The 22498-nt window shown below is 41.2% G+C and overlaps 1 protein-coding gene across 2 annotated transcripts in view; it reads right to left on the bottom strand.

Moving 5' to 3' along the window:
• Window positions 1-552: 552 nt before the first annotated feature.
• ksr1a (kinase suppressor of ras 1a) overlaps window positions 553-22498 on the bottom strand; it is a 27645-nt gene continuing 5699 nt past the window's right edge. The window contains exons 2-21 of one of the 2 annotated variants that reach the window (XM_035666937.1): window positions 18698-18838; window positions 14154-14301; window positions 13571-14060; window positions 11487-11668; window positions 10982-11051; window positions 10747-10830; window positions 10484-10545; window positions 10291-10400; window positions 9606-9774; window positions 8343-8384; window positions 7957-8005; window positions 7785-7848; window positions 6100-6387; window positions 5816-6012; window positions 5621-5717; window positions 4952-5085; window positions 4477-4608; window positions 4200-4335; window positions 3854-3987; window positions 553-2271 (exon numbers count right to left, since the gene is read on the bottom strand). In XM_035666937.1, the coding sequence (XP_035522830.1) occupies window positions 2265-2271; window positions 3854-3987; window positions 4200-4335; window positions 4477-4608; window positions 4952-5085; window positions 5621-5717; window positions 5816-6012; window positions 6100-6387; window positions 7785-7848; window positions 7957-8005; window positions 8343-8384; window positions 9606-9774; window positions 10291-10400; window positions 10484-10545; window positions 10747-10830; window positions 10982-11051; window positions 11487-11668; window positions 13571-14060; window positions 14154-14301; window positions 18698-18838 (2736 nt within the window). In that variant the 3' untranslated portion in view covers window positions 553-2264. The remainder of the gene's footprint in view (window positions 2272-3853; window positions 3988-4199; window positions 4336-4476; window positions 4609-4951; window positions 5086-5620; window positions 5718-5815; window positions 6013-6099; window positions 6388-7784; window positions 7849-7956; window positions 8006-8342; window positions 8385-9605; window positions 9775-10290; window positions 10401-10483; window positions 10546-10746; window positions 10831-10981; window positions 11052-11486; window positions 11669-13570; window positions 14061-14153; window positions 14302-18697; window positions 18839-22498) is intronic. The other variant, XM_035666938.1, reaches the window with a different exon arrangement.

The raw sequence follows: 22498 nt of genomic DNA on the forward strand, positions 1-22498 counted from the left end.
TTGAAAAAAATTTAATTAGTTATCAAAAGAGTTGGCAATTAATTTAATAGCTGACAACTATGAACTACTTGTAGTTCATTCATGGCTTCAGACATTACAGCTGACAGGACAGGAAGAGGAGGACAGTCCACAAAATCTAAAGACAAATGTAAAATGTGCACAACTGCAACAAAAAACAGCACTGCCTCTCACTGCGAGTTCAGAATATAAAGACTGAAGAGGACTTCTGTTACTTTCTGTTGGGTCTTTATGCCACCTAGAGGCAAAATGGGATTTTGAACATTACGCAGCTGCTACAAACATATACAACATACATACTACATTGAGCTTGAAGGTTCGAGTAGTTTTGACAAAACTTGCTTCTTTTTTTGGTTTTTCCTGTTTGCAGGGGTGAAAATCCACAAGCAGGACTATCAGTGTGCTCAGCCCTGTACAAACTGTTTTTTGGAAGTGAAAAGTTATTCTAAGTTACATCAATTATACAGTAGCCTCATACTGCCAAGAAGTCAATAACTGCATTGCAACAGTGAAATAACAGCGTCCGCTCTATTGTTACATGACAAGCCTCATTTTATTGTCTTCCACGGATGAAAACAGAAACTGCGTGTACAGAATGGTAGTCACATGCAATACAAAAATATGAATTTTTACAATAACATAAAAAAACATGTATTGGCCCATTCTAAAAAATTGTACAGCTTTTATACAGTATTTTATACATGAAAAAAATATAAATATATATACACATCTGTAATAGCCATAGCAGTACCTATTCAAAAATGTTGTGATGTATTTTACATATAAAATGTTTATACAAATATTAGAAGAATCAGGTTCATTTGCTATACATTAAATAATGTATGTACATTACATACCATTGGATTTGCAACACAACATTTACTGCAGTCTTTCACGAAAAAACCAACCCTACGTATTCCAACACAGTACACTCACTCAGTCACACGTGCACCCACACACAACACATAAATACAAGCACGCCAACTGAAGCCAGCAATCACAAACGGTATACACAAGCGCGCACAAGAGGTAATGTTTTAGGAAGATATAGGACACTTTTGCGCCAGGTTCCTGATTTATATTTTTTTTGCGCAGAGAATGAAATCACTCAACTTCTTTAAAGAAGGAACTTTGTAAATAACTCATATTCTTATAAGGTGCACTTTACACTTCAATGGATGGACATTATTATTAAAAAAGTCTTTAATCATAAATAGCCAGCATTATTCTATTCCCATGTGGATTGTGAATGATGAAGGGAATATTTCACCTGTTTCTTTTCTTTTCAACTGCCGTTTAGCATACAGAAGTCTTCATCAGTGCCCTGTTTTCAAATGTGTCTAATAAACAGTGAATTTACCAGGTTATACTCCAAAAAGACAACATACAAGTGAGCATATCACACTATCCAAGCCTCTTAGACACTCCTGAAGGAAAAAAAAGAAAAAGAAAACACTGCAAAATATGACTATTCAAAATCAAACTAAACAACAACAAAGAGTTCATGATTATTTTTTTTCCTGTTGACAAAGTGCATATTGTGTGTAGACATGGGCTGGCAACCATCTCAGCACATGCTATAACACAAACATTAAAAACTGAGAGAGAGGAGCACAGAGGCAGTCGGTTTGAGAACATCACTCAAGCAGCCTGTCAAACGTGTGTCAACCCCTCAGGGGGAAAAAAACATAGATAAATGAAGTGGTCCATTTGGTAGTAGGGTCCATTTTATGTCCAGCAGTGTGTGTTTCTTTGTGTGTGTGTTTCAGAGAGAAAAAGAGCTGTGTGGTCAGGGGCCCCCGGCGATAACAACCACATCACAGCAGCACAGAGAATAGGTGAGCAGGCCGAGGAGAGGGCAGCCATCAGCAGGCACAGACCACAGCACACCAGTCAGTCTCAGCACAGACACCACAAGCCAGTTATTCACAAGCCTCAGAGTTCCCAACAACATTACAGAACAAAACCAAAAAGGAAGGCAAAGAGATATCAGACGAAAGGAGGGAAAGCGTGGAGGATGACCGCTGCGTCCCTCCCCGCCCGCCACACCTCATTCCACCGATCCTCTCTTCCCAACAAGAAAACGCAACGGGTTAGACATGGAAGATCAGACTGTGGATTAGTGGAAGCAGCGTCTGTTTCAGGCAGAGGCAATGCTTTGATCAATCCTGTAAGAGTTAAGGATACAGGAGCATGCAAGGCAGACCCAGGCTTTGTTTTGCATTGCTTATGTTTCAGAGTGACTGCTACAACCTAGATTAGAAAAGAGAAAAAGAAAAGAGAGTGGAGAGCAAAGGAAAACACAAACATTAGACGGTTAGTGAAAGTGTAACAGTTAAGAAAGCATAATTTGAAAAGATATTACATACATGTACATTAGTCAAAGGACATTCACTACATAAAAACAGGTCAGGCTGTGTGAGTTCAATCAAGAAATTATTTTAAGATTCATCGTATCATTTCTCGACCAAGCAGACTTCTTATGTTTTCTTTTAAAGAAAACACGCTTGCATCTCTCCCATCATCCAGCGAAACAAAACTGGCATGTAGCTATATAGTGAAGCTGTTCACTCCTGGGTTTACATTTAAAATAAAGTTGTTTGTAGTCTCGGAGCAAACACAACAGAGACTGTGAAAAAGCAAATCATAAGCAGCAGGAAATAAGTGGGAAACATGGTGTGCAAGTAAAGTTGTAACAAAGACATATCAATAAATGTGTAGATGGTGTGTGACAGCAGGCAGTGGAAAAGCTGGTTTTGGTTAAAAAAAAAAAGGGGATGAAAACCATTCTGGTGTAGAAATTAATAGGATTACCACATATCAATGGTGATAACAACATGTGAGATATAAACTAAAAAACACAGGTTTTAAATGGTTTTTCCTCCCCGGTCAGGTCCAAAAATTCTCCTTCTCTCCATTTTTAATTGGTTGTTTCACATTTTGTAGAGCTAATCTCAATTTAAGATGATACCTCACACATTAGCCCTTATTTATACCTAGACGACAGTGAGTACAGTAGGGCTGTAACAAATAGTTTGAAGCTTCAAGCTTTAATGTTCGATCGCTGTGGCTGTCAGGACTCTAAAAACATAATGGCCAGGTTGAGCTGAGCTACACACACGGCAGGCAGGATGAAGGGTAGTTTCGCCTGCATTCACACAACATCTGGCAAAGTGGCTCCTTCTAGCAGGGTTGTGCAGAGGTGTGGCAGTGTTTATTTGTGCTATAGAACATAACCGCTGTGAAACAATCAGAAAATAATGCTTTATTTTTCAGACCCACTGCTCTGTTCTCTGTAACGCAGCTCCCTCACTTCATTCACTCTCCACTGCTCTTGCTCTCGCTCTGCATGTGTCCAACTTTGAATCTTGTACTCACAAACAGCAACTGACAAATTCCGGTGAAAAATGTGAAAGAGTGATGTTGGACAATTAATAAATTTAACTTTACAATTCACAATGGCATATATAAACTACAAAGTTCACATTTCATTGGAGAACAAGCCACAGCAGAGCTGAGGAGAGCTTTGCTTTGGTGCAGGGAGCGTATTTGGGTCATGTGCAATAATGAATAGAAATTATGAAATACTCCAAACTTATTTAACTCATGTTATTCTTAAATTATATCAAACAAATATCCATTTATGGATATTATTTATAAATATGTATATAATAATGTATCCCCATCCCTAATCCCAAGGCTGACAAAACTATGAGCCATTGTACCACAAGGAACCATAAAATACAGAACATACACAATAGGAGCTGAGGGATATGTTCTTTTTGTTTTCACATGTCCAGTGTCTTCACATTGTCCTTCATTTCTGGATACCTACTCTGCAGACTTCCAGAAGTGTCCGGGGTGGGACAGCCTGCGGTTGAGTTTGGGCAGCTTCTCTAGCATGTCGGCCAGCTGGGTGAAGGTCGGCCTCTCTCTCAGGTCGTACGCCCAGCAGGCAGAGAGGATCTCCTGAGACAACAAACCACTTTGAGTCAGTGCACCTGGCGAAGCACTGAGCCATGCACTCACTGGACTGTGGACTATGAATGATGATCGATCTACACAGTTTTGCAATCACTAAAGCATGATTGGTCATTTGCCACTCTTATACAAGTAGAATAGATAGAAACACGTATTTTTCTGAATGACCGACACACTTCTGTGCTTCTGTTTCAACTTACAGTGACCTCCTTGCCAAGGCTGATCTCCGCCAAGACGTTCTTTATGCCCTCTCCGCTGCCCACCTGCCAGATGGTAGCTTCCACAGGCTGGTTGGTGATTGGCCAGTCTCTAGCTTGAAGCTCATACCAAATGGTCCTTTAAAAAGGGGTGAAAGCAAAAATATGATTATTCTGCTGAATGGTAAACTCTCCCGGTAAAGTATGCTCTTTTCAGTCAGAAACAGGTCTCAAGGGCTTACAGTAAGTTAACTAAGGTGTGTAAGTGTGCAAAACTTACCCAAAGGCGTACACATCTGCCGAGTTGGAAAAAGGAAGGCGGTCCTCATTGTTACCTGGGCTCATCCTGCGCACAATCTCTGGTGCGAGATAACAAATCCATCCGTGTGGAAGTTTTAGTTTGTTCTCACGCCTGAAAAAAAAAAAAAAGAAAATCTGAGTGGAAAGATGCATTAACTAAATGCAATCTATCTCCAGCTCCTGTGTACAAAACAGCTATTCATGAAGCAACCCACAGAGGAAGTACAAAATTAGCAAACTGTGTGTTCAGAAACGTTTTATTCAGATTTTACAATCAGGAGACTTCAGTCTTTGCACAAAATACTAGCTGATAAGGGAGATGCCTGCAGGACTGGAGCCGCAGTGGACCTCAGCAATTATTACAAATCACTGGACCTCCCCAGGTAATAGTAGTGCAGTGTTAACAGCACTTCAAGCTGAGGTGTTTTTAAGGCCTCTTGAGTGGTGTTTCTTACCTCCCCTCCTGAACAACTCCAGAGATCCCAAACAGCCCGAAGTCTGTAATCACGACTTTATTGGTATCATGAAAAACGTTCTTTGACTTCAAGTCTTTGTGAACAATGCCTTTAGCGTGCAAATAGCCCATTCCCTGTACCGGAAGACAAACAGTGACAGTTCAGGAAGTGTTTTCATGTTGATTCAGACAAGGATGTGTACTGATTCATGCTCCTGTTTACATTTCTGACCATTTTTAAGTGCACACTGAGGGTTTTGGTTATGTGCGTTTGTACAAGGGTTTACTCAAAATAGTGCTTTCCTTGTTCTTTTAGTTATTATGGACAATTCAAGTCTTTTTTTTTTTTTTTTAACAGTACCAAGCACATTAAGAATTGGACTGAACTGGCAGCATGCTCTTGGAACATTAATTACACATAAAAAAAAGAGCAAAAGAAAAGATAAATTCAAAAAATTTTAAATAAACAATATCATATTTAATATTTATTGTAATAAAGATTTCCTGTTCCTCAGAATGAAAATATTTCTTGACATGTAACTTCAGGGTTGGAGAAGGTCAATTTGCAGACATGAAATGTGGCTTCAACATCACTTATAAGTGCTGAAATCATAGTCTGGACATGCCAACACCAATACAAGCTTTGAATAGAAATAAAAGAAAACATTACCTTTACAATCTCCTGAGCAATTTGTCTGGTCTTATTAATATCCAAAGTGTTTTTAGTGTCTCTAACAACTGAATACAGCGTCCTCCCTTTACAGAAACTGTGGGGAGAGAGAAGAAAAGATGCAACTGAAGATGAAAACGTATTCGGGTTAAAATCATTTCCAAGGCGTGTTTTTGAGGATCTTTCTGCTCTCACCTGGTGATGATTGCAAGGTGGGGTGGAGCCATGCAGGCCCCCATGAAGAGGACCACATTCTCGTGCCTGGTCTGTCTGTAGTTCATCACTTCCTTCTTGAAGAGCTTCAGATGGTCCTGATTGTTCCCATCAATCTCAAGAAGTCGGATAGCGACCTCGCCGTGCCACCGACCCTTATGCACTTTGCCCCAGCGGCCCTGAGTCAATAAACAGCGACTTCAGCCTTTTTCCCTTTTTTCTGAATATTATAAATATACTTTTAACGTCTAGGTTGGACTCCTCACCTTTCCAATGAGTTCTCCAAGGTCCAGCTGCTCAAACGGGATGTCCCACTCCTGCAGGTAGACGCTGGTCTGACTAGCCTTGCGCGAGATGGGGCCCTTCCACTGGTTTCCCCGAGAGCTGGGCAGATCGTCCAGCTCGTCGCACTCACCATCCGAGCCCATGTTCATCCTAATGTCCTCCCCGTCATCTTCATCCTCCCCATCGTCCTCGTTCTCCTCCTCGTCTTCATCATTCTCTTCCTCCCCTTCGGGGTCTTCGTCTTCAACCTCAATTTCCTCCTCCCCCTCCTGTAAGGTGATGGCTTTATTAATCCACTGTGCATAAAAAACATTAAGTCTACCCAAAATAAGGTTAAGTACAATTAAAGGTTACATTAAGATGCTTTTCTTACTTATTGTCAGATGTTTGTATTCTTACAGATTCATAAAATATGTTTCTACCTATATTAAAAAATTGGGCAACACTGGATATAATACACCTGCATCTGCCTGTGGTTATATATTAAGTCTTTTGGGGGAGACTATTGGAAATTGTGCTTTTGCTCTTCAATATATTATGTAAATGTAAGCCAGCACTTACTTAAAAGTATTGTTTTTCCTTTGTCTCCAGCTTTGTGTTTCTGTCTCAGTTGTAAAATAGTGATATTTTGAGGTCAGCAAGACTTTCCTGATTAAATTAATAACATCACAGCCCCAGCCACATCACAGCCAAACAGGTCAACCTGGCTCCAATAAACAAATGTCACAGGAGCTATTGTTTTTGGCTATCATCAAATTACATTGCTCATTTAAAAATTACCTGATGTATCTGAATTTATAGAACAGATCTATGGCCTTTTACCTGCTCCAAGTCCAACACAGTTTGAAAGAAATGAGTTTGACCCATGTCTCCCTGCTTTGACAGCTGATTTTCAAAACCCATTTTGGTGCCATAACAAACATCCATTCACATGTGCCTCTTTTATTATGATCTGGGTCAACAACACCATTTTCAGCTTTGATTAAAGTTAACAGGCTGCTTTGCATGCTGTGTCACTAGTCCAGTGCTTCCCAAGGTTGTTTACGCTAATTATTACTCAGTGAGCTCCATAATGACATCTGAGTCTTTCTGTCCATCAACTCATTTTATTTCTTTTGACATCCCCGTGCAAGCTTGGGAGGACAACAACATCAGTCTTTTTTTTCTTTTTTTTTAAAAATCGAATCTGAACAACCTCATTATCTAGACTGGATACTAGAGCCCGACCATTATTGCTATATAACGCAGAAAAAAAAATGCTTGTCATAATATATTTGTGTCACTGCAAAGTTAATCCAGCAGAGTGCGCAATACTGTGGCAAGCAGCACAGGGTAAGAGAGAAGAAGCAGCTCTCAGCAATGTCTACTAGAATTGGTTGACAATGTATATGTTGAATTATTTAACATGTTAAGGAATATTTAGCTTAAAGGTTCTTTAATAAAGTTATTTGTTTAAGAAAGCAGCCTTCTGAGTTTGCGTCGTCACACTGGTGCACAATCCCCACGCAAAAGCTCTATTTTCAATAGAGTTTAAACATTCACTATTCACTCGGCTGCCATATCGGTAATCTGTGAATTTCCCCCCCTTTAAAACTAGCATTGGCCTCAAAGATCCCATATTGGTCCGGCTCTAGTCTACTGCATACACAATATGGTGGAACATTACCTCTTCATCTTCATCTTCAGCCAGCTCAGCATGTATGTCATCTGCTGATTGTTCTATCTCACTGCTGTGACACAGAGAATTGATATAAGAGGGGTAAAATAAAAACATAATAAAACCTTTGAGTCTTCACTTAAACTGAGTGAACTAGATTTTTCTAATATACATGTCTTACACAGTGTCTTGGAGGACATCGGGGTGCAAATGAGCAGGGCTGGAAACATCTAGAGGAAAAAAAAGATGGTTTATGAAGGAATGAGTGGAGCAAAACAATCTAGCCCTCTTGTATTTCCCCCCCTTGTCCTTTACACGGCCCACCACATACACAACATGACTTCTCATGCAATTTCCCACTATCACCAGCAGATGGTGTCAAAAGGCTGTGACAACATGCAATCCTAGTGCTGGCACACAGTGAAAGATAGCTACAGTAACTGCCACAACCCTAAAAGCAAACATGCAGAGGAGATACAGAGAGCTTCTGGGAATCTAAGGTTTGGAGAGCGGAACAACAATGGGAGAATAACAATGCAGCATGATGCGTTGGAACCGTCAACTCACCGGGGAAGATAAACTGCTGTCTATGCTGAAAGTAACAGGCAGCTTTTGCAAAAAAAAAAGAGAGGGAAAGACCGACAAGCATGGCAGGGAGAGAGACCTTTGGTTAGAAAAGCTTTGAATGAACAGATCATGTAAAAAGCACACTAGTTCTTAAGTAGTGTTAATGTCAGATACGGAGAGAGAAGCTATGAGAAGGTTGTTTGTGGCCCATACTATTAAATACTGTTAACCTGGAAAAGTGATTCGGGGAAAACTAGAAAGTTGCAGTTTACATCCATGAGTCATATCATATATCTAGTGAAGACTTTGGAGGGATTTAATAAAAAGGTATTAAGTAGATTTTCTGATGAAATGGAAGTTAACATGTATGATTCCAGTGAATAATTTCCAGTGAGAAATACACTGTCTTTGTTTAGAGATGAATTTTTACAGAGGAGTACAGAGAACTGATATAGAGGTTCCTCACATGCTACAACGACAATCACTTGAAGGTCCATATCAGCGAAATCAATGAGCTTGTGTTGGACTACAATGCGTCAAGTATGGATGTCGCAGCAAAGAGGCTACAAAGATAACCCTTAATTTGGATTGTCTGCCTACAGATAGTTTAGAGACTATTTGTAACATTTGCTGATGATTTGCAGATTATTGCAATTAATGAACATACTCTAACCAGGAGGTTTTTGTGCCTAAACCAACCAAACCTTTAATTGAAATGTTACAAATACTGATACTAAACTACCTGTACTGTGAACTAACGTGGATGCACACACACCTTCAACCCGGCAGCATAGAAGATCTATACAATCACCCCCAAGATTGTTCCTGAGTTATGGCGTTAAATAATGGCCAGAAAAGTTATTTTGCTGAATATTACTGTATGTGAAATTGACTGTTGAACCTTTTGGATATAAAATGTCATCACTTTATAATTTTATCATATTAGACATTTGTGTGAAATTCTTGTAGCCAAAAAAGTGTTTTGTGTGGTCACAGTGATTTGACCGTTGACGACCAAATTCCAATAAGTTCATCCTTGACTACAAGTGGGCGTTTTTGCCAATCTTGAGGATATTTTCTCAAGGCGTTCCTGGGATACTACGGTCATGAGAATGGGACGGACGGCTGAGTACAATGCTAGCTCGCACATTTCAGAATGTGCAGAATGTGCATCTGTATTGTGTTTGTCAGGCTACAGTAGCTGACTATCTGTACTGTACTTTCAGATCTGTTTATAAATCCAGGCAAATGTGAGGGAGATACCTGGGAAGTTGAAGCGGCTGTCCCGATGGCCTTTGGGCGAGGGGTTGGGTGGTGGAGTAGCGCTGGGGGGGTTGCTCTGCTGGAAGGGTGCTGGGGAGGAAGGTGTGGACGAGGTGGTGGAGGACGGATTGCTGCTGGAGTCCAGCTGGTTCAGCACTGGAGGATGATCCTGGTGGGGTAGGGATGGATGCAAATGACAGTAATCAGAGCTGATAGCTATCATTATATTATATTATAATTAAGATGACTTCTACATCTGCATTTTAGCAGATATAAGGAGTGCTTGATGGCATAAAATGAAGAGGAGGATCACCAATCTTTACAATGTTTTGAAAGGGCAGATGGTGTAAAGACTGAAAAGCGGATGACAGAATCACTTGCAGAATGACTCCTTTCTCTCCAAAATAAACATGTAGAACGGAATCAGAGAAAGGTTGTCTATGCAACAGGAACCAATGGAGATTATGACGAATGTGGTCTTAATTTTTATATATGCGAACACTATATACAATAAGTGCCAGAGACTAAACTGTCGTCTTGCATTTTAGTGGCACTCTACACCATGGCTTCATTGATTTACATAGTTTATATCAGGGTGCGTAGTTTGTAATTATCAGGACTGTTTTAGAGTGCTACATAAAGTGATACTGTGCGTGGTAATGCTGAACTCCTAAACCCTTTTTACCTTTTTTGTAATGGCCTTTGGTAGTGTGCCAAACTGTGGTGCTTCTGCCGGTCGGTCTACAGGGTTATTTATATCAGATGGAACAGACTCAGTCCTCCGAATTTTGGCGACTAGAAGAGAAATTAGAAATGTCACATTTCACACCAAACAGTGCTTCCATCAACTGCAGACTGAGGATTAAAACAAAGCTTACTTGGTAGAAAGGAGATTCTACAGGATGGGGCTTCCTTCGTGCATTTGTTGTGGCACTTTAACCTGCACAGAAAGTAGGGAGGATATGAGAGACCCAGTAGCAATCAATATATGTACAGCTCCATGCACTACCCAGGCCAAGGATTCAATCCTGTCTGTCCTGCAATTTCTTGTTCTGTGTATTAATGTGGTACTGTTCTACTGTCTCAGTCAATGAAAAAGTACTTTCAGTTGAGAGACAAAAATAGAAAGTGCTCAACTCACCGACAGTGTTTGCACTTAACCCCAAACATCATGTTCTTCTGGCACACCTGACATGTCTGGGACAGCCAGGACTTGGTTGAAAACCTACACAGACACAAAAAATGCTCTTAAACCTACAGTATAACATTACTGCTGGTTATTATTATTGATTTGTTATTTCATTCATAACTTTGTCTGCTTTATTAAGACATAAGCTTAGCATAGAACATATTGCAGTTGTAAAAGTATGATATACCTGTGTGTGACTGCTAGGCCTATGTCCCTCCTCACTGCTTGTGGGGAGCTGCGATGCACTGCTACGTTATCTAGTCAGGGAAAAAGAGATGGAATGACAGAAAGAAGGGGAGAAAGATCAAGGAGGAGGATTGGTTTATTTCGAGAAAGAAGTGATGGTGAAGTGACCCAAGTGGTTAGTCTCATAAAAAGCTTTTAACAATTTAGATTCTGGCATTAGAATAGGGTCAAACCACATTTGGGATGTGATTCCTTGTGGAAATGTTACAGACCCAAAACCTTCAGTTACATTCAAGAACAAACACACACACTTGAACTGATATAAAATAAAATAAAAATTCTGATGCAATTACACAAACAATATGTGTATTTAGTCTAGAAATCCCTATTTCTGACAGGATACATTGGATAAACATTCCAATCTAAAAACAGACTGTTTTTGACATGTCAAACATGTATATTAACCAAATCAGCTAAATAAAAATGTATACACATGAATGACTTACTTTTAATGGTGCTGTGCTCCTCTAGGAGGGTGGGCGTGCCAGGCAGGGTGTAAGATGCTGTAGTGGGAGCCGGGGTGACTCCGGGGGTCCGTGCAGACATGACGGGATAGCGAGAAGGCGAGTCCTCACATCCATTCCCATTGACTTGCATATTCAGGAGTAACTTATTCTTTTTAACGCACCTGGAGAACGGAGAAGCACAAAACACCAATAAATACAACATTGGAGTCTCAGTAGGTCCAGACATAAACTAGACATAAACTAGACTGGATATCACAGCAGCTCTGCAGCATCGCTTGTACACCATACTGTTATGTAAGGGCTAAAGAGAGGCACGTTGGAGTACGTAAATAGCATTGGCAGGGGATAGCCAGGGTGACATCCTTAACACCCAGACTGAAGTCACAAGGACCGACGCACCAAGTTCTGTGGTTCACACAAACATGCAGGTACGCACGTGAGCAATCATAGTAAGAAAAAAAAATTGTTTAATTTTATCTGTTCAATCAGCTATCAGAGTTGTGACCTGTTTTCATTGCTGTTGTACAAAGCCAGGATAAACTAGCAGGATCATCTGGTTGTGCGTTAGATTCATTGGTTTTATGTCAGCCATATTTACTTCTGCCTTTGCCAGTTTTTTTTTGAAGCTTTCCATAAACAGACAGGATATTATGGATAAACATGTGGCTTGTTTGTGTATGCGCATCCTATCACAATACAGGGAGAGCAAGGGAAATGAGGGAGAGGGAGAGATTGTGCGTGTGTGTCTTGCCACCTCTGAGCATTAGTACTAGGAAATACTTCCTGTTTTGACATGAGTCATAATCTCTGGGAATCTGTGTAGGGATTAGCTCCACTCACACAGTCAGACCAAAGGAGCAACAGGATGTGAAGGGATGTGAAAGAGGGAGAGAGAGAATACAAATGTGAATGTATCAAAGGAAAGCTCTGCTTCAGTCTGGACACAGCATCCAACTGAGGTGAGAACTTAGAGGAAAACTGCACCAGCAACTGTTGTCATCAGTAGGTGAAACATGAGGCAGCAACAGTAACCCAATTACTGTAATACCACCACGATCATGCATGTACAATAGCACCCACTAGTGCCATTTGCTTATTTTTCAGAAAAAACCTGGTCCCTTCATTTCTACAATGTGTGTGGAAATTTTAATTTTCCAATTTTACATTGCTCAATGACTGTGTATTGTAATTATATATTATATATTAACACCTCTGTGCCTTATATCGGATACAATGTGTCATGTATATAGTTCTGGCTAATATAGTGTATGAAGTCTTACCAAATATCGAGAAAGGTTTCTCAAAATACTGATTTGAATACTGAGAATTGGGCTTCCATAGAAATAGTATGAAACAGAAAAACAACCAAAAAATGTCTGAGAAGTCATAACTAGATAATGTTTAAGTTTTCTTGACAAATGACATACGGTAAGTCATTTCTTATTAAAATAGCCATCAATTCATTTTCTGTGGATCTATTAATCCCTTATTAATAAAAATGATTTCAGGAAATCAACAGCAGAATGATTTTACGCAAACATACTTCTCTGAACATCATATGAGAATAAATCATATCACAAGTATTTAATAGTAATAGTAGAATTGCAGTAGAATCTGAACAAAAAGTCTGCTAAAATGAAATGAGGTTTGAGAAAGTAAGCACTTTTTCATTTTGTTTAGATCTTAACAGGACATTTGTGTTAGAATCAACAGATCCTTAGATTAGAAATGTACATGGATTGGAGTTATCATACCCGTCATTAGTAAAAGAGGGAATCAAGGTGTAACAGCAACTGAGACCTCAAAATATAGCTGTAATAATGCCTGCATAATAAAACAAATGCTAGCTAACTAAAAGATACTGTAGCTCTTCTCTCATGTTCCCTCACAACTCCTCCATGCTTGTAAACCTGTGCAAACAAAGCGGACAGTGGAAATCTCTTACAATTACAATGCGACCTGAGGATTCCCATTCACGTCTAATCTGACCTACTTATGAAAAGCTCTTGACAAGGTGAGTTCTCGAACACTATGTTGGTCCACACCGCTTTGTGAGCACCTACTTGTTCGTGGGTGGGTCCTCGATGCGGTTGCCCAGCTGGGACTCGTGGCTTTTGCTGCGCGTCAGGGTGATGTTGGGAAGCAGATGCAGCACTTTGCGGGACGGAGGAGGAGGGGTGCAGGGGGGCTTCAGTCGGTGACGCCTCTTTGAGGGCGGAGTTACGGGTGGGGTGGAAGTGTGTCCGTGGAGCCGAGCTGCGTGAGCTAAGGACATGGGAAATGGGTCTGTAAGAGGGCTTTCGCTGTGGACATATGATGCCAGTGCCTCGGGCGTGGGCACCGCTGACACCGAGCCTGAGCGGGGATGAGGGAAGGTAGCGCAGGGGGTGGATGGGGTGGAATGGATGGTGGATGGGCGGGCGAGAGGCGAGGGACTGTGAGGGCGGAGTGGAGTGCCCAGGTTGGTTAGCTGGTCTGCAGTCAGTAGAGAGCCACTGTCCCTCCTTGTGGGCTCAGACAGCCACGGACTGCCGTCTTCCCTCAGTTCACCTCCTGGAGAGCAGAAAAACACCACCAGTACAAAGACCAAGGATGATACACTTTGATGTTTTGGATCATGGAGGCAGCCATAGAGTAAACACATACCTGATTCAGTGGCACTCTTCAGACAGGAGAGGGCAGCACTGAGCCTGGCACATTCTTCTGAACTGGACCCTAGTCTTCGCATTGTATCTCTCACCTGAGCACCAGTCATCTGCAGTAAGGCATCCAGGGACAACTTCGCTTCCACTGCCTGCGGAGCGGAAATACAGAGAAAAACAGAGGGTGAGCACTCAGCAACTATACAAGAATGAGCAAAAACCACAAGCAATATGCATGATGTATCAGTGGGAAGCTCTACAAGAAGAAAGACAATAAGTATACCATTAAGAGGAAATCAATCATAAGTAATCAGGCTGATTACGGAGAAAGCAGACATTCTGCTGTTTATATAATATCAATAAAAAAACCTTCTGTTGTAAGTCTTACTACACTGCAGTGGTCTCAATATCATGGCCTATAGTAGGTTAAATCTCAGCATTAAAAGGGCAGAATGGTAGGGGATACTAAATAGGTCACACAACCTCTGACTTGTACTGTTCCTGGAAACCAGTGTAATCCTGTTTGTTTGTGGCATTTCACATACCACTTCTTCCATTTATTAGCTTAAAGCTATAATCGGGTACGGCGCATCAAATGGTGACGTTTATGTTTTAAACTGCACATGGTCCCTTTTAAATAAAATAAATAAATAAATAGAATATCTGGGAGATAAGTTCAGATTATACAGTTCTACAGGCCTGGTTTTATGCCTGTAACAGTAGATAGTAGTAGAAAATGTAGATGGGCCCCAAAATTTGCAGCAGTCAAGTTCAAAACCAAGCAGGGACAAGTTAGGGTCAAGTCTGAGTCAAGGCAGAGACATTTTAAGATGAAGCTTCGTTATATCTATTCAATACTTTTATAGTACTGTTGGTGAGTCAGATTCACTTCCTGAATAACACATCTATGCCATAAATGAAGTAAAGTGCCGTCTTTGACAGCGGCTAACAGGAAGAAAATAGATGTGTTGTGTGTATCCATTCTGCATAACATAACACTGTGCAAGCAAAATCATAGTGGGAGGCAAACTGGCTAGCACTGGTAGGCTCCAAATTAGAGAAGACACAGACGACATACATGGCTGCTACGACTGAATATAGCGCAACCTGGTATGATTTGCAATTATACTGGAGGATATGTTTGTGCAAAATATATGCACGTTGAAAAAAATTAAAATACGTTTTTCAAAAAGTTTCAGGTCAACCTTATGTGACAACCTGCAACCTACTACTTGTAACCAACAACTTATAACAGACATTATAATGTGAATCAGCAATTTTATCACACAATGAAAAGACACAGAAAGAAAAAGCAGCAGAGTACTGGGTGTTTTTAATCTAGCAGACAGTGAACCAGTACTTAAACCAACAATAAGATTAGATTAATAAAACAAGCGATGGCCCTAGTTATCTACAAATATATTAGCAACAGATTCATGGTGGGAAACTACATTTATAACAACTTGAAAAACACAAAAGACTATGTGATTGTGCCTCTGAGCGGCAAGTAACCATCTGTACTCTGAAAAAGTGTACCATTTAGTTAAATAGTAGTTTGAACATAAAGCAAGGAAGCACGTCGTACATGTAAGAACAATTATCAGAATTGTTGAATAGAATAGAAGAGCTTATGGCAAGATTGTGAACAGAAAATGAAGCTATACAGAGACAGAACTATGAGCCTGAGGTATTTGCTGCACAACACGACAGCACAATCAGTTCACAGAGCACAGAAGGAAATACGGAGATAGTCCAGTGAGTTTAGGATGTTTTTTTGACATGGGAAGTACGCAGTCGCTTATCACTCAGGTTAAACCCTTGCTCTGAGAGGGCAAACACTGATCAGAAAACTAGGGCACCCTCCCACACTCGTGTGTACACTGTAAGCAAAAGGAAGCGCACGCACACACAGACGCACAAACACACAAGGGTGAGTGATGTGATATTCAGAAGTGGCTGTGGGCCCTCCGCTCCCCTCCCACCTACTCACTCATAATAACATTACAATTTTAGCACCATGAACAGCCTAGCTTGCATACATGATTACTGTTGCTGTGGCCGCCTTGAGACAGTATTCCTGGTCAGACTTGTGTATCTGCACAAAGCAATTAACGTCACGTCGATATGGTTTAATCTACATGATAAGTAAAGTGGGTTCCAGTAAATATTACTAGTAGTTGGCGTTTTAGAATTCTCAGAATATAAACGAACGTATCACAACTGAATACGCCTCTAAATGTTATCCTACAAACCGAGATATGTGCTCGGACAAAATACACATTTAAAGCCTATTTTGGTGTTTTACAATCTAGGGAAGTTTCATGTTGGCCTGGCTCAAGATTCTTTGGCAACCTTTTCCTTGTAGTGAGCCCCGGGTTAATCAAGATAAGGCTACTTAGTAGAGCCACAGACAAAATTAATTAGTTCACAGAGAGACACACATGATCATTTAAGAAGCTTGCCAACACGGCATCCACTTGCTTGTATAACATTATGCAACACCTCGCTGTCAGTTGCAGCATAGGAGCAGAGAGATTTGAGTCCAGGTTAGAAAGAATAAATACTGAATACAATCACTGTAATGTTTTTCCGACCATCCATTGCATAAAACAGCCCTCATAGTGTAAAGTGAGGGGATGCATTGTAGAAATCGCAGTCTAATAATGTTTGATCTAAATGGGTCATCATTATGCTAAGACGGCTCTACATGTTTTGGGAAATCCCCGTTGGTACACAAGGCATACAAATGAGCACTTTTACTATACTGTCAAAAACTCTTATTTTCTAGCACAAAGCTGAAATTCTTTGAAGGGAACATGGTGCGGTTTAAACTGAAAAGCAAACAGAAAGCTGAGCATGACAGATATGACGAAACTGTAAACACAAGACAAATAATCAGATCTGGAACGAGGCGGTGACACAAAACACAACGCATGCACAAGATTGCAACATATTAAAGAATAACAAGTGCAGCAACATGACAAGACAAACAGACAAGAGCATTAAAAACATACAGTGGCTGAGAGGGATTGAACAGTTTACAGAAGCACAGGAAGGGGACCCAGTGGAAGGAGAGGAAATTACAACAAAATGTGACAAACAAATGATGTGGTGGAATGACGACTGCGCCGAACCTGCAAATTAAGGAAAGGAACTGATGCATTTTTGTCAGGTGTGGATAAGCAGCTAGTTGCTTGGTGCTGGTGTAAGTCACTAAACAGCACCATAACTGCTAACACTGTAGCTTCCTTATGCAATGTGGATCTCAAAACAGAAGTAACAATAATGTAATAATTAAGATAAATAAAACCACAGAGATAAGAGAAGTGCACACAGCAATGGGAGTTTCCCCGTGATCAAAAGTGACCTCTTTTTAGCAGCAGATAGTGGGGAATGTTTTTAATATTTTTAAACAGTTGTTTTGATGAAGGATTGTTTCTGAAGGAAATGTCTCTGTCGGGGCCCTTGCTCCTCCACAAAGAGGTCAGAGGTCAGATTAGTCTGTCAGTCTGTGTTCCTGCTCAGGGACCAACACGTGTTGAACAACGCAGGCTCAATAAACTGAGCTGACAATCACTGGTTCCTCTCCAACCAATCTGATGCAACGATTGACAGGAGATGATGTTGCATTTATTACTTGCTGATCTGCTTCACCACAGTTGTACTTCCAGTTTATTTTTACACTGTAAAATGTTTTGCTTGGTATGTACCTTGGTCACATAGTTCTTTAAGCCAATCCAAGTTATAAGTTCAAAAACATTATAGACTATACTATATCGTAACCAGATTTTTATGATGCCAATGACTAAAGAACTGTACAGTGCAAAAGGGTACATCTGGTAAACTTGTGTGCTAGACTAACATGCTTCAACTTGCTCTCTAATAAAGATTTCCATCTACATACTACAACAGAGGAAGTCCTACAGTTGGTTCTCATCTGTACAAAAGATTATTTTTGTTATGTAGAAAATATTGGCTGAGCATTGAATTTGGAATCTGCAGCTAGGGTCAGAGGAAAAATGAAAAACAAGAATTAAACACATTTACAACACTAAAAGCAAAATTAATCCAAGTACAGACCCTCCTTATGTTAGACTGGCTTGTTAGACAAACTTTTATTATGGAGAAATTCTTCACACACTTGTATAAAAAGACACTCCAGTCTCACTCACATGGCACAAAGATATAAATGGCAGTAGGCTGGGAACTAGATTTTTAGGCGACCACGAGGAGTTTGTCTAAAGAAGGACGAGTTAATCTTGTCTGAGTGATAGCGAGCAGTCACTTTCCTACTATGGAAAAAGCTTTTCCAAAATTAATCAGGTCAAGTTCAGATTTGTTGCCACTGTTTGCAGCTTATATCTCGATGATCGTAAAAAGCTTCTCTTCCAAAAAGACATTTTGATGGTCACTGGTCAAGTATTCCTCATGCACATGTGAGCGGTGACTGAGTACACACACTGAATCTATATTAATGTGACGATCACACAGGCCAGAGAGAGTGAGAGAGTGAGAGAGAGAGGGAGAGAGATAAACGACGTGACCCACCTCAATGAGCTCCGGTCGCAGGTTGATGGTGCGTAGCCAGTCTCGTAAGTGCGGGTAGCTGTCCAGGGCCTCGGGCCTCTCTGTCTCTGGCACTTTCTGCTTGCACTGCAGCTGTTTACAGATGTATTTCATCAGCTTCACCTGCAGGGAGCAATAGAGAACACAGCACAGATGGGAGGGGCAGGTTAGAGGGGAGACTCACAGTGTGCTAGGAGCAGACTCGCAGCTAAAGGCAGGCCTTGGCTGAGGAGGATATCTGTCACACCTCTGTGCTGGCAGTATGTGTTTTTTTATTGTTACTGCAACGTCACACACAGTCATTCTTTGGAGTAATAACACAGTTGCTACTGACCACCGTTGCTTCCACAAAAGTGACCTTAGATAGGGCAAAGTGCGTCGAACATTCATCACCTCAGCTGAGACAAACTACTAAATCTTTTTCCATCAATACAATAAAGGTTAACCTGACGCACAAATTACTTCATACTCACACCGCTTTTTTTCATTTTGAACTCAATGTACCTGCAGTAATGATTCCAGTGTTTGTTTAACCCAATTGCCCAGTGCCCCCAGCACACAAGACGGTTAATTAGATATAAACAGCTATTATCATACAGAGGAACAATGAGCTGGTCATCTAATGAGAGCATCTGTGGTGTATAAGTGTATTTGGAACAAGGAAGCAGCTTAGTGACATAATGACGGAAGAAAGTGCCATATGACCAGTCAATTTTCCAGTTAGTTTCGGAGCTACTGTACTCTCTTTTCATCACCAGCTCTCGGAGAGCATGGTACAGAATTGCACCTTTTGTCACAATCAACCATAATAGCTTTGACAAATTACAAATTACCTAAAAAATGACACAATTCCTGTGTGAGCCAATAAAAAAAGTTCCAGATTGTAGATGGTTGAGAAGTGTCTACAACTCTAAGTTCCTCTACAACTCTAAGTTCCTCCAACTCTGTGACTCCTCATCCACTCATGAGAGCACCCACCAATAACTCCACACTGAAGCAGGGGAGTGAATGGAGAAGAGAGAAGAAAAGCTTGCCTGCCGAGACCGCCCTTACAACATTGCTCAGGCAGGGTAGTGGCTTACTAATGCACAGTAACCCCCCCTCAGGTCTTTCTCTTGATGCTTGCATCTGTTAATCAGGACATTAATGACTAAAGCCCTGGTGAAGACCTTTTCTGTAGTGTCTTGTGACGTGGGGTGCATCAGTTAACATTACCAGAACATCACTAACCCTCAAAAGCCAGACCCGTCACCATCTCAAAACACTTAATCAACGACATATAAAGCTGTGAGACTTTACCTCAACGCTTTCCAAGCCAATGTCAAGTGCAGTGGTCCTGTGAGTAAGTATTACGATGAACACCGTGGTATTAGTTTGCAGCGGCCCGCGTTGTGCAGCTCGGCACGGCCGTATAGTGTGTCTCCTTATCTCGCAGTCTATCTGTAAGAGTCCATTACAGCAGGCAGCACCTTCAGATGAGCCGTGCAACACCAGCTAGCTCTCGACCCACCACACACCTCTCGAATGCCTGAGCCAACAATGAGGGGCGCGCGTCTTTTCTCTGCTCATTCAACTTTCTCCCTGACACATCCACTCACCAACCAGACAGAAAAAAGAAACTCATACAACCACGATACTTTCAGAAAGTGTGGCCTTGGGATGTAAAAAGCCTGCTTCGTGGCAGCTAACAAAAGCATCTCCACTGTGGGCCAGAGAGATGAAAGAGGACAGAGAAAGAGGATGGAATGGAGGTAAATGCTCTCTGTGTCGACTCTGACTGCAGCTTTTTACTCATCAATTATCAGCTGCACTGAGAGCATTATAAAATAATAATACTGCATGCATTATTGAACACAAACTAATAAAACGTGATGTTTTCAAAACTTACAAGTAAGGACTGTATCATAAAAGCTATTTGGTCCAAAGGAAGATGAATGCAAAAAATAAAACCTACATGCCTATATTTAAGAATTCAGGCCTTAATGTCAATGCCAAATATTTTCCTCAAAAAGCACAAAAAAACCCCACTTGCTCATAAAAAAATCAAACATCTAAGTGGTGTAATGTGGTGTCCTAAATATCTTTAGAGTTTGAACCTGCATGCATTTGACCTTAGAGCCCAGCAAGTAAGAGCAGCTCCTTCTATGGGTGGAGGAGAGAGATAGGCAGCTTGCTTTGTCCTGGCAGACAGGCATGTATACCAAGTAGATGGGAGACTGAACAACATGGAGCTGTGATAAATTTCCTACCCGATTCATTACAAAGCAAAATACAGAATGACAAAGCCTCACAGATTATTCACTGTGCCCTCATCAATTTGTGAATTCAGTGTTTCTGGAGATCTGGATTAGCATTGCCAGCAGTAAGAGGTCTTTACTCGATGTGGCTAACGAGCTAGCCTCCTGCTTTACCTCCCTATACACTAGTGCAGTGCTGTGACGTCAGGTTACCTAGCAACCCCTCTTCTGAGTCGTCAGCAACATTTCAGTGGGATTTTCCCCATACATGTGAAACACAGAGCTCAGACACAATACAACTCAACATACTAATGTCATCGTGGGTCTCCACAGAACAATGACTGTAGTGGCAACAAAACATGACCAACATTTTTATCTCCAGTCACACGCAGAGCGTTCACTTCACCTATTATCATCCTAAGTAAATAAGGTGGATAGGATTACACAAGCACACAAGTCCCCAAATCCCTCATTGATATCGGTAATGTGTGTATTTGTGTTGGGAGCACAGTCGGGCACATCAACAAACCAAAAGATAATGACAGGCCCCCTCGCATATTATTTTTGGTGCAGAGTGGAGAAAGCAGCATTCGACGTGTGGCCTGGAGGTGGGAGGAGGACAAATGGCGTCAGAGCCCACCTGTCAGCAGAGCTAAACAACACCATGGCAACAGCCTAATGCTGTGAGGAGATGAGTGACAGCCAGTGTGTCAGCCACCAGAGAGGGGAGACGAGTCCCAGCAGCGGCCTGCCTGACACAGCAGACTCTGGGAGCAGATCCCACTGCTCCAATTGTTTTCTCAAGGCTCTTGCTGACACAGCCACTTTGGTGCACCTGCCAAGGATAGCATGGCCTATGTGAGAACTGAACAACAACGCTCTATCCCAGAAAATGATATTTGCACAGGAAGGTCAGTTTCTCCCAGACTAAAAATGCACACGTTTCTTATTGTCAGAAGAATAGGGACAGTGAATAAGACCACTGAAGCATTTCTAATGCTTGTGTCAGCTATTGAACATTTAAAAAAGCTGGTAACTCTAAGATAGGAGAAAACCCTATCGGTATAATCACTATTAGCACCGAAGAGACACAAGAGCAGGGATCCTTTAGTTCTTTTAGTTGCCTGTAGTCTCCTCTGCCTTTACATGCGGCAGCTCCAGTCAATGTGAAAATAGAATGTGACAGTAGCCACAGTGGCACTGGAGCAGGAAGATAATGCAAATTTAAGGCTAATTTTAATATTGCTTTCAAGGACACATTCTATACAGGATCATGAAAGTAAACCATGGTGAGTGCGCCAATGTTTCACAGATGATGCACAGTTTTATCTTTTAAAAAAAAAAAGAAGAAAATGTCAAAAGACAAAAACAAAACAATAGAGCCAGGTTATGCAGAGGCCAGGTCACATGGAATTTTGCGGTAGGCTGAACCTACATGGTTGACAGTCCCAGACAATGGCCTGCTGCCCCTCCTCCATCATTGTTGCCACCAATGCAAGTTGACCCCTACACTGGGCTGGGGGCATGGGGGGTGGTGGTGGTGGGG

Source organism: Morone saxatilis, unplaced genomic scaffold, assembly GCF_004916995.1.
Source record: "Morone saxatilis isolate NCDOM2014 unplaced genomic scaffold, NCSU_SB_2.0 Contig20, whole genome shotgun sequence".
NCBI classification, from domain to species: domain Eukaryota; kingdom Metazoa; phylum Chordata; class Actinopteri; family Moronidae; genus Morone; species Morone saxatilis.